Source organism: Podarcis liolepis, assembly GCF_965112155.1.
Source record: "Podarcis liolepis genome assembly, chromosome: 6".
In the NCBI taxonomy this organism is placed as follows: Eukaryota; Metazoa; Chordata; class Lepidosauria; order Squamata; family Lacertidae; genus Podarcis; species Podarcis liolepis.
The window spans coordinates 74,491,909-74,505,130 of record NC_139559.1 but is presented as its reverse complement, the minus strand read 5'-3'; the positions used below and the strand labels follow the sequence as shown (position 1 = coordinate 74,505,130).

At 42.7% G+C, this 13,222-nt stretch overlaps 1 protein-coding gene across 4 annotated transcripts in view; it reads right to left on the bottom strand.

The window, feature by feature from the left end:
- Nucleotides 1-13,222, bottom strand: part of DPYD (dihydropyrimidine dehydrogenase) — a 490,336-nt gene that overhangs the window by 407,809 nt on the left and 69,305 nt on the right. For all 4 annotated transcript variants that reach the window (XM_083510989.1, XM_083510988.1, XM_083510986.1 and 1 more), the window contains exon 3: nt 11,917-11,999. In XM_083510989.1, coding sequence (XP_083367115.1) covers nt 11,917-11,999 — 83 coding nt within the window. The remainder of the gene's footprint in view (nt 1-11,916; nt 12,000-13,222) is intronic.

Below are 13,222 nucleotides of genomic sequence, written 5' to 3'. Positions count from 1 at the left end.
AGGTTTCAGTACCACATTAATCTCTTCCCCCTCCAAACTTGGATTCCTTCAGTAATACTTTGTTCAAGTAACTATTCAAAAGCCAACCAGAACTAAAATTTGCTTCTCACAAACACCAGCATTGCCAGTGACAAGTAAGCTCCTTGGTGTCAAGCCAAAGCTGCTGGAGACATCTTAGATGGACTTTTATTTCCAGACAATGAAACAAATGTGAAGTGTTCTTCAAATCAATGGAAAGGAAAGTAAACAATGTCATCCGCTGCTAAGAGTTATGTGACAATTCAGCACCTATGAGGTTTCCAGAACGCATAGAATTTGAGGAGCTAAATAGAGATGGAGCAATTTACTTCTCACTCTGTCAGTCTACAGTAAGCCACACAAATAACTGAACCCTACCCAGTTCTTCTGTAGAACCTATTCAACAGGCACAATGCCATATTTTCTCTCTGGATATGGCTTACCTACCACGGAGACCTTTGTGACAGAGTCCTGCCAGTCTTAACTAGCTTTCCATTAGCTCCCTTAGCTAGGTCTCTCAGGCCATATCTTGTCAGTTGTTCCAGCCCCACTTGTTGCTTGGTGCCATAGCTGTCAACTTACAGATTTGAAAATAAGGGACCAGCAGCCTTGAAAATAAGGGATTTTCCTAGCACAGGTATGTTCAACTTCTGACCCCCTCCGAGCCAAAGGCAGAAAGCCCAGCCAGCAGCCAAACGAAGCTTCAAGCGGTGGTTCCCACAGCGCAGCAACCCGGCAAAGGGGATGCAGCAAGGAAAACCATGACACCTCTCCACTGGGAAGCGCTGAGCAAAGGCAAGTCCCCAGGCAACATGGCCGATTTGATCGGCACAAGGCATGCAAACTCCACCCCCCCAGTCGTCCTTAGACTCCTTATTGGGTGAGCAACGCAGCCAAGCAACACAGTTGGAGCCTCCCTCCTCCCTGGCCAGCAGGGAGGGAGGGAGAGGAGCTGCTTCCTTTGAAACCCGGGAAATTTAAGGGACATCATCAATAAGGGACAGCAGCGGGACACAGCGCTGGGATAAGGGACTTTCCCACCAAATAAGGGACAGTTGACAGCTATGCTTGGTGCCCAAACTTGCAGCTTAGCCAGATGCTGGGGAAATTTAGGAATGTTTTGAAATGCTAATTCATATATTTAAAGGTAGAAGTTTCTAATTCTCCATTAGAAGCCTAACCAGTTTGGTAACTCCATTTTGGAGAGCTACAAATGATACCATCAAACTACTGCTACCACTTTGCCCACTGAGGTTCCTGAGTTGTTCATTAGGGACTGATGAATCCTTCAGTTTCTCATTTTCCCAATCATAAACTCAGTTCATCACATTTCTGTATCACTTTGCACTTTCATTTTTTAAAAAGCCCTCACATTTTAGTGTACATTTCTTCAAATGTCAGAATACAGTTATGTAGGCATTTTTGCAAGCAATTTCCCCCAGTGTAATTCATTTTTTGTGTCATTTTCATTAGTATGCCGATTTTTTGTGCTGTTTCCCCTAATAGATGCAATTTTGCACACATTTTTTGGCTTGAATAATTGCATTGCAAAATTTGAAGAAGTGCAAGTTTTGAAGAGCAGGTGCATTGTGGTTCACACATTGTTTTGGGAATTGCAAATTAACCGGGTTCGCACTAAAATGCAAGCTACACAAATTGAATTCCTGCCCCTTCCCTAAGCTGTTACTCAACGAAGGTGGTTGATCTCAAGATGCTTGAGGACACCTAACTCTGAGCAGAATTGCAGCTTCAGACTATAATAATAATAATAATAATTTTTATTTATATCCCGCCCTCCGCAGCTGAAGCCGGGCTAGGGCGGCTAACAACAATAAAATAGTACAAAATTCTAAAATCATTTCATTATAAGATTAATTCAAATCAAATTGATGGCAACCATTAGGCTAAAGTTCTGTGAAGATTGCCAAAGGAGGGAGTCAGGCTGTGCCCTGACCAAAGGCCTGGTGGAACAGCTCTGTCTTGCAGGCCCTGCGGAAAGATGTCAAGTCCCGCAGGGCCCTAGTCTCTTGTGACAGAGCGTTCCACCAGATCAGAGCCACAGCCAAAAAAGCCCTGGGTCTAGTTGAGGCCAGCCTAACCTCTCTGTGGCCTGGGACCTTCAAGATGTTTTTGTTTGAAGACCGTAAGTTCCTCTGTGGGACATACCAGGGAGGCGGTCCCGTAGGTATGAGGGTCCTAGGCCGTATAGGGCTTTAAAGGTTAAAACCAGCACCTTAAACCTGATCCTGTACCCCACCAGGAGCCAGTGCAGCTGGTATAGCACCGGGTGAATGTGATCTCGCAGCGAGGACCCCGTAAGGAGTCTCACCGTGGCATTCTGCACCCGCTGGTGTTTCTGGGTCAATCTCAAGGGCAGCCCCACGTAGAGTGAGTTACAATAATCCAGTCTGGAGGTGACTGTTGCATGGATCACAGTGGCTAGGTCAGGGTGAGAGAGGTAAGGAGCCAACTGCAAGTGCCCTTGTCATTGCAACCTTGAGGTCACAGATGGAATGTCCATCTCAATGACCACTCCAACATATTCTGTAGCTGTAAAGAGCACGTTAGGAGGTCAAGACCCAAACATTAAGAGTGGGGACTTCTATTTTCTTACCAACTATCTTTATATTTTACTGCCATGAATTCTTTTTTCTAATTGACTCTTTTCCTTCCCTTCCCCGTCATACTCCTTTTATCCTTGATATAAGACAATTCCAGCCAGCCTTATGCTAAGAGCATGAAATCGCAAGATCATCGCAGTAACTCAGTGTTACAAAGAAGTGCCATTCCTGTTGTGCTGTCCAATTACAAAATAGTAAAGCAGGGATAGTGCACAGCAATGATGTTTTTTTCTATTTGTTTCGGTAAGTTTAGCACAGCAGGAAATGTGGCATTCTCCCTAGATAATGTGTCAAAACCGCAGTTAGAATTTAAGTGCAAATGGAAGTTATCTTAAAGGCTTCATATGTAGGCTAATAACCCCGGTTGCTTAAATGAGATAATTATACCTTACATAATATATTTTACTTCAAGGATTTGGTATCTTCATTTTAATAAAATAATAATTTGCTCTTGGGGGGTGGGGGAGTGCAAATAGCCCTTTTATGTGAAGGCCCTGTAACACTAACATGCCAGTATATGCTCAGAATTATTATTTTATGTAGCTTCAAAATTTTGGAACTATTCCTCCCAGCACCTTCAAGATATTTTAGTGAAAACAGGCTTCAGCTTTGACTCAAATGATTGAATGGGTAGGTGCTGAAAATCCATCAGCTTGACAGCATTTGCTGTCAATATTTAGAAACGCCGCTACAAAGTTAACCATGGAAGACATTAATGGTCTATCTGTGCCCAGGAAAGCCATGTGCAATCAGATTTCACCAAAAGAAACAAACTCCATCCAAATATCATGCCAAGAATGCTCACGTTACATATTCAAAATAAATTACTGAAATCAAACAAAGAGATTTTGCATAATGCTGCCCTATTTGCATAACTTTATCCTCCAATCAATCTCAGAATTTTTAAAATTATATGGCAAGCATTACATCCTACCTTTCAGCTACAAAAAAGAAAAAAAAGGTCAAGGCATCTAATAACAGTTAAAATAATAAAAAGAGCAGGTGACAATTCATTAACAAACACCATTTAATCAATGGGAAGGCTCATTTGAAAGAAAGCAGTCCATCAGATGAGCTTTGAAACCCTAAAAAGTTCGGAGCCAGACTATCACAAGCACTTTGAACTGGGTGCTACTGCAGCTGTTTCAACAACGAAGTCACAGCTAGCATATTCTGGACCAGTTGCAGTTGCTGGACACTCAACACAGGCAGCCCCACACAGAGCACATGGCAGTAGTCCAGACACGATATAATCAAGTCTCGTAACACCATAGTCACTTCTGTATTTCCCAAGAAAGGATCAATGGGTAATTAACGGGCACTGCAATTGTTCAAGAGGAGAAGCATGACTGAAATGGCATAAAAACAACAATTTTTAACATATTGTAGATATGACCTGTATTTGTTTGAACACTGTTCAATGTTCCATGCATCTCATAAGGAAGAAAAAGCCATGTTACAGACAATTATGTTGCACATGGTATCACAAGAGGAAGTGCTCAGGTCATCTGAAGCTGACTAGACCTGGCCATGATACTAACCAATTTTCTTGTGAATCAGTTTTCTGCCCACTTAAGTTGTCTTGAGGGTGCAAAGTAGCCATGTTGGCTACCCCTAGCATAACACAACACAGACAGTATTTGCATTTGGGTAGTTCCCATCATACTTGACCAATGGTAATGTTGGCTAGGGTGGATGGGATCTGGAGTCCAACAGCATCTAGAGAGCCACAAATTCCCCATCCCTAATCTAATAGACAGGGGCACAGGTGGCTCTATGGTCTAAACCACAGAGCCTAGGGCTTGCTGATTAGAAGGTTGGCAGTTCAAATCCCCACGATGGGGTGAGCTCTCATTGCTCGGTCCCTGCTCCTGCCAACCTAGCAGTTCGAAAGCACGTCAAGGTGCAAGTAGATAAATAGGTACCACTCTGGCGGGAAGGTAAACGGCGTTTCCGTGCACTGCCCTGGTTCACCAAAGTGGCTTAGTCATGCTGGCCACATGACCCTGAAAAACTGTCTGTGGACAAACGCCGGCTCCCTCAGCCTGTAAAGCAAGATGAGCACCGCAACTCCAGAGTTGTCCACAACTGGACCCAACAGTCAGGGGTCCCTTTACCTTTACCTTTAATCTAATAGACACCCATAACAATTCTACCAAAACATGTTAGGTCATCAACTATTTGAATAAATACTTCTATCTTAAATGTCATTACTAGTATGGAACATGAGCTCTTGGAAAAGAAATTATTTTTTGTATGAAAGCAATGTACCTAAACACACACACTAAACCTTTTAAAAGAACTATTTTTTTTAAAAAAATCCTCTATTTGTCAATATACAGCAGTGCATGCATTTTTCCACATACCGTATTTTTCGCCCTATAGGACGCACCATCCCATAAGGCGCACCTAGTTTTTTGGGGGGGAAATAAAGGGAAAAAATTATTTCCCCCCCAGGCGCGGGACTGGGGCGGCCCGAGCTTCCCCCGACCCCAGCCCCCAAACAGGCAGCTCTCTGCAAGCCGTGGGAGCCCAGCGCTGGCTCCCGCTGCTTGCGCAGAGGTCCGCGAAGCCTGGACGCGCTGATCTCAGCGCGCGCAGGCTTCGGCATGCCGGCAACTCTCCCCAAGCAGCAGGAGCGTTCCCGCTGCTTGAGGAGAGGTCCGCAAGGCCTGGACGCTCTGATCTCAGTGCGCGCAGGCTTTGGCATGGAGGCAACTCTCCCCAAGCAGCGGGAGCGTTCCCGCTGCTTGTGGAGAGGTCCGCGAAGCCTGGACGCGCTGAGATCAGCGCGCGCAGGCTTCGGGATGCCGGCAACTCTCCCCAAGCAGCGGGAGCGTTCCCGCTGCTTGCGGAGAGGTCCGCGAAGCCTGGACGCGCTGATCTCAGCGCGCGCAGGCTTCGGCATGCAGGCAACTCTCCCCAAGCAGCGGGAGCGTTCCCGCTGCTTGCGGAGAGGTCCGCAAAGCCTGGAGAGCGAGAGGGGTCGGTGCGCACCTACCGCTCTCGCTCTCCAGGCTTCAGCGAAAGCCTGCATTCGCCCCATAGGACGCACACACATTTCCCCTTCATTTTTGGAGGGGAAAAAGTGCGTCCTATAGGGCGAAAAATACGGTAACTTGGCACTTCTTGTCAGTCTTGCTCAGGAGAATCTGTACAGGATAAGTTGTTTTCTGGGAGTGGGGAAAGAAATTACTTTTAACAAGGGGCTAAAATGTGGAATTAAGAGATTAATTTTCAATATCTGACTTAAAAAAATTGCTCTTTGCTAATCCTAGCAAAATTAAAATGTTGATTTCAATAAAGATTTCTTTAGCACAGAACATTTCTTATAAACAATCTGTTTTAGATTTTCTCAAGTAGCCAAAAGTCAAGGAAACAGGATTTTAATGGCATGGTGTTGACAAAGAGCGAACTCCTTCACGTATCTTAGAACACAATAGGAAATATAGTTTAAGTTCTTAAATCACAGGAAAATTACTATGAAGTTACATGCCTAAGATTTAATAAATATAGCGAAGTGCTTTCAACAATCTGCGAGCAAAAACATTCTTAAATAAAATAAAGTAAGTAACATTAGGACTGGTAGCAGTACGTGCTCCATCCGTGCTAGAGAATTTACGTAGGCATTGTTGTGGAGCCAAGTGCCAGTGCCCAGGTGCAAGGAGACTACAAAAGCCATAAGACACCCAGGAAAGGGGTGGAGCAGTGTGGGACAGCACTGGGTACCTGGCTTCCTAACACAGAAGTCACTTCCAGTAACCAAGCGGGAGAGGGACAAGGCACCGGGGACATATGAGCAGTAGAGATGCAGTGATGGGGCCAATCTGATGTTCCCTCTGCTGTGCTCCCACTGCACTGGCTTCCCTGCCATCTAATCTCTCACACTTTTGGTTTGGAAGAGAAATGAAAAGGCAAAATTGCCTATACAGTGGTACCTCGGGTTAAGAACTTAATTTGTCCTGGAGGTCCGTTCTTAACCTGAAACTGTTCTTAAGCTGAGGTACCACTTTAGCTAATGGGGCCTCCCACTGCTGCCACACCAATTTCTGTTCTCATCCTGAAGCAAATTTCTTAACCCGATGTACTATTTCTGGGTTAGCAGAGTCTGTAACCTGAAGCATCTGTAACCTGAAGCATCTGTAACCCGAGGTACCACTGTACGCCATTGGAGGTGGTGGGGAATCATTAATGTATTTTGTGGATTAATACAGCTCCCTAACATAGTAACAACAACTGAGGGCTATTGTACATGATGAACAACTCAACAAGCCATCCCTGGCCTGGGCCACTTCACACAAAAGATATGCTTTGTCAGAAGTGATTTCTAGCAATGGGGGAGCAGGCAATAAAATGTAACTGCTGTCCCAGCCAGTCTAGTGCACACTGGCAAAGTTGAAGCTTTAGGGCAAGGATGGAGAACCTGTAGCCTACCTGATATTGTTGGACCACAACTGCTCCCATCCTTAATCACTGGTCATGTTTCCAGAGCTGATGGGAGATGGAGTCCAGTAACAACTGGAGGGTCATAGGCTCCCCATTCCTGCTTTACGGTTTATTGTTCCTTTAATTTAAAGCTTCCTCCCTGTGGGTTCTCCCCTTTTTATTGCTTCTTCTTCACCAGAACTGGGGTATTAGTGGTGACTGCCCCATAGCTAACCATCTTCTATTCTATGAACTGGGGAAGGGGAGGTATTAATGAATGACTTATTTTAATCATGTTTTTTTCTTTAACAGAAACAAAGGAATCTGCTAGATCCCTTCACAACCCCAACTCATTTGTACAGGGAACAAAAGATGGCTAATTCAAGGCAGTTTATCAATAATCCTCTTAACTGTTCTGAACTTCAATAAAATAGAAGTCACAGAACCTGGAAGTAGGAATCTGCTAATTTATATTGCTGGGGACATTGATTACAGAAGGAATTTGGTCAAGGGGAAAGTTAGCATTTGATGATGCAGCACTGTAGCATCTACAACTACCATTTTAAATTCCCACTTCCAATTGATAATGGAAAGAATTGCATTGCAGCACTAAAGGTTCTTAATGTGGAAGCAACCTCTGATGTGGTTAAAAAGTCATTGCAAGTAGACTTGAGCCCCTAAGAAAAAGCTTGCCAATCAGTTCTAATATACAGTAGTACCTCGGAATGCATACAGGATCCGTTCCGGAGCCCCATTCGCATCCCGAACGGAACGCAAGACGCGATGGCACGTCTGCATGAACGCAGGTCGCATTTTGCCACTTCCGCGCATGCACGTGAAGTTATTTTGAGTGTCTGCGCATGCGCGAGCAGCAAAACCTGGAAGTAACGTGCTCTGTTACTTCTGGGTTACCGTGGAGCGCAACTCGAATGCGCTCAACCCGAAGCACATTCAACTTGAGGTATGACTGTACAAAGTTTTTTTTTCCTAAAAAGAAAAATTAAAAGGGGAAAACACACAACTGGTGCTCTGACATTCCATCCATATTTTGTGGGAAATCCATTCGGCATGCTAAGGATTTGCAAGCTACAAAGTAAGATTTTTTTACAGGTTTTCCAGAATTTGGCATTTCATCCACCTCAAACTATGCCTTGAATTTCATTACTAATTACAACAATATTAGTGGTGGCAATTATAATAATATCAATGGACAACAAGCAGGCTGCTTTGCTTGCAGCACAAAATAGCAGCCCTGCGAGTAACATAAAGCATTGCTGCACTATATAAAGCAACATGATTAGCAGGTGTAACATGCAATTAAACTTTATGGGCTCGCACACACATAAAAAAAGCCTAAGTGTTATAAATATATTTCTTAATATAACAGAGATTTACCTCCCCTTGTGTTTTGTTTTGAAGAGTCCAGTACAATATAGCAGCTGAGGTGTGTGTTTGCCTGCTTGTTTGGAACAAAACAAGTCTGTTAAAAGAAATGTCTGCAAGTTGAGACACTTTTCAATGGGCATTTCCACAGAATTCAATAGAAGTTTATAACTGCCAGTTCTGACCATGTATAATATGTAACCTTAGGTCAGTTAAAATTAAAGAATTTTGGTTTATTTGAGACAGGTGATTGAAGGAATGTTCAAGGGAAATCACAATCTCTCCACACTCCCATATTCCCCCTTCACTACAGTATTCTCTAAGGAGGAAGGCTTGCTCTCCGATTTATCTCTGTAGCTCACAGAGTAAATTAAAATTCCCAACTGGAAAAAAATGAGAAATTACAGATGAAATCTTGGACAATATAAAGCACAGAACCGCCTAAGCCTATACAATCTTATAAGCCCGTATGAAGTTGAGAAAACAACTCAACATAAACATTCTGTGTCAACGGTGGCATAAAGGAGACTGCTTCATCAAATATCAATCTTGCAATCAAGCTCAAAACAAGACTTTTATGGGCGTCCTGATTTATACTTTAAATATATTTAAGGCAGTGCAATCACTTTTCTAAAGCCCTGGAGATAACCGCCATTGTGGAATACTGTGACAAGATATTCCCTTTGAGTTATTCTGCAACTAGAAACCATATGGCTCTCTGTTTCAAAGCTACACTGATCGTTTGGGGAGTGTTTGCAAAATCAGATCAAAAAACAAAACACATGAGCACACTGAAGCAATATGTTATTGGACTACAACTCTGATCATACCTGGCCATAGACTAAACTGGCTGGGGGGGATGGGATTAGTAGTCCAACGCCATCTGGGGAAATTAGGTTGAAGAACATTGCTCTAGCACGTGTGTGCTATAACTAGCAACTAAAACATCAGATAAAGCCAGATCTAAAATCTATTGCAGCTATATTAGTAATCAAAGTAAACATTTTAACACTTCAAGACTGAAGCTGTCTCTATGGTACCCTCTCTACTTTCCCATCTATACAAAACCTGTGATGTCGCTGGCTATCCACCTCCAGTCCACAGAGCAGCTCTGGTTTAAGAAAAGAAATTCTGGGCACACCAGAATTTTGGCACTTCTCGTTTTTTCCCTTCTCATCCTTAAAAAGCAGTTGCACAAACTTATGTCTTTTAAAATTAGACTCATCACATGCACGTTGACTAGATATGGTAATGCACATCCTTGTTTTCCTGCAAGTAGCCAGTGCAGTTCTACCGGACATTTTCATTACAATATACATTCATTGGCCTCTGTCCCCCCACTGCTACCCTTACTGCTTAGCTTCTGTAATAGTTTATTCCAGGGTGAAGAAACCTGCTTTAGGATGCACCATAAGGGAGTGATAAGACGAAAGTAGGAACTGATATCTGAATGGTAAAGTGATACAGTGGTACCTCAGGTTAAGAACTTAATTCGTTCTGGAGGTCCGTTCTTAACCTGAAACCATTCTTAAGCTGAGGTACCACTTTAGCTAATGGGGCCTCCCGCTGCGCCACTGCCACGTGATTTCTGTTCTCATCCTGAAGCAAAGTTCTTAACTCGAGGTACTATTTCTGGGTTAACAGAGTCTGTAACCTGAAGTGTCTGTAACCTGAAGCGTCTGTAACCCGAGGTACCACTGTACTTTAAAGCTGGGATAGGGGGAAAAACTGGGTTCCACTTCACACTTCAAAATGTAACAAGCAATTTAAGTAATCTGGAGATACAGATACTGGAAGCAACTTCAGTGACCATGACAGCTGAAAAACACAGAGATGGTGGCTATACCTGGACATAACAAGTCATGGCCCAGTTCGCAAGTAATGCTAAGCTAAATAATGCCCTAGCTTGAATGCATTAAATTATGGCACCTTTTCAAATCCTCCTGCTGCTGAGCTAAGTTTGGCTTAGTGGCACATTCAAAACCAAGCTCAAGGCTTTTCTCCCCTGACAAACTGGGAGTGGTAAGACAATAACAAACCTTGTGGTTTGTCTGGAATGAGACAAACCACAAGCCCAGGTTCAAATGTACCATTAGAGCCAAATCATGGCTTAGCTTGAGGTAGCATGGTAGCAGGACATCTGGGAGAGGAACAAAGTGGATGGGGTTTCTGTTATGAATACCCACATGCTCAGATAGCCATGGTTTGGCTTAGTGTTATGTAAAATCTGGACCCATGTTTTGGGAGAAGAGAAGTGGGGAAGAGGATAAGTGTGCAGAGGCAGAGAAAGAATTATGGGTGGAGGAGTGTCATAATTCTGCCATCCTTTGGATACCCTGAAAAATTCACCAGACCAGCTGTAACCTGGAATCTGTGCAATGAAGCAAACTGAATGCCAAATAGGACACAACCGTAAGCAGCCTGAGGAAACGCCATAAACCAAAAGCAAGTCTATGGTGAGAGACCTGGGAGATGTCAAGAGGGTTCCAGGAACTCTCTTCTTCATTGTGAGATTCTGGAGTTGATCTATGAGTTTATCTGGGCCCTGGGTGAGAACCAGAATACCTGAGTGCAGTCCAGCATGAGAGCCAGGAGGCTAAGATGTGTAATAACTACTAATTATTTTATCATATTAGTTGCTGCTGTTGTTTGAGCTTTCTGTCCAATGCCTAGAGACATTTCCTACATATTAAGCTATATAGAAATGGTCTAAGGAGCTAAATAAATGTGTTGCACTCTCCATGTGAGTGGAAACAGAGCACACAAAATAGAAACAGATCTTGGATGTGTGTATCAGCTTTTCATTCACAAAATAGTTTCAGTGGCCTTAGTATTTGTGCTGGTGTATTTGCCATACACCCTTGCAATGCTGGCTTAATATTCCCATCACCTTTAATATGTCCCATCCCATGTCCTGGGACCTGAGTGAATAAGCAGAGCTGTACGAACTCCTGCGATCATAAAAGTGGAAAATCAAGAAAAGCACTTTCTCTCTTTGAATGGAGGAGGTCATTCATTTTCACATACAGTAGTATAATCCCATTAAAGTCTAATAGAAAAGAAATTACATGGGCTGCTATATCCTGAAAATTAAATACAAATTAGGAGCAAAAAAAAAAAAAGCATAAAGAAAGAAAGAAATCGCTGTACAATTTCCTTAATACTTGCACAATTTGGATGAACAATCTTCATTCATTCACACAGTTTAGTATAAATATAAAACAAGGCACCCCCTTAAGCATTTTTAGTAACAAATTAAACATTTGCGTTTTTTAGTGTGCAGAGAGGCTTAGCATTCGCGCAGCTTCAAAACCAAAGTACAGCCTCAAGGGAAGCCTCTCCGCTGACAAATTAATACCTTAGAGAATAGAGCTGAATGGTGGCAATGAACTCATTTGTTCCCCCAATAATGAAGAATGACTCTTTCTTTACCACATCTGTGACTGTTGCCATGGTGACCCAGACTTACCTCATTGCTTCTCGGAGTGCTCCTCGCTCACCAAGAGTCGTGTGCTTGATGTCATCAAAATTATTTTCCAGCTTCTCACAGTTCTGCAACAACAATAATAAAAAAAAACAGGAGAATCCACATTAAAAAAGCGGAATTTCCAAGTTGGGTGAAGCCCTCATTCTAGTTAGATAAATTGCCCACATTCACTCTCAGTGCAAACATAGCTGATTATATTGATTACATATTCACACAAATTACTCATTTTTGCTTTTAATTGCATAGGAGTAATTAAAAATGACACTGTGAACTCAGCAACAAAGTACGCATGAAGCTTATGATATGGTTGCCATGGCAATTCTCTTATCAACATTCCATAATGTGAGAGATAAAATTTCCTCCTATTGGTTTTGTTCCCGCAACCCAAGCAAGAAGAACAAATGTGTATTATCTTTTTTGTGTGTGTCATTTTCCAATGAAAGAGGTGCCATCAGACAGACCCAATAAAGTTGCATATGTTTATTGCATGGAAAGGAAATGCCTTGAATATATAAAGATAATGAATCATGTTTTGTACTGATTCAGCGGGAGCAAGTGTCCAGGAAGACCAAAAACTCTAAATTCCAAAAGTTCTTACAGAGCACCTGATTTGCTGAAACTGCCACCAACTAACTTTATTTCATTTAAACATACACACACACTTGAAAGCAAGATGCAATAAATTCAATATCTGATGTGAAGAGAAAGCTCTGTAAGGCCCCGTCTGCACAGTACCTCTAAAGCAGTATCACACCAGTTTAAACAGTTTCAACAAGGCTCCCCCCCCCCCAAGAATCCCAGGAGCTGTGGTTTGTCAACGGTGCTGAGACCGTTTCCCTCACAGAGCTACAATTCCCAAAGTTCCCTGGAAAGAGGAATTTATTATTAAACCACTCTGAAAACTGGAACTCTGTGAGAGGAATAAGGGTCTCCTTTTGTGATGAGATCCTAGAGTTTGACATTACAGAGCAACACTGCTCCCCGTCCCAAAACATAATCAGACTCTCAGGTATGAGCAGAAAATCAATGTTTAATGATTTCAGGTACACTGTAGAATTATTGCAGAAACAGAGAACGGCTATAACCCCTGCATAAACAAGCAAACATGATCTTCCTTAATCAGGATATGTATGTATGGAATAGTTGCAATACGGATCTTCATAATAATCCCCAGAAAATTTCCAATCTCCTCTCTTCAGTATTAAAACTGTGGCATTTTATATCATATTGTATCATTTCACATGATATCTATCCACACACACATACACACAGAGAGAGAGAGAGAGAG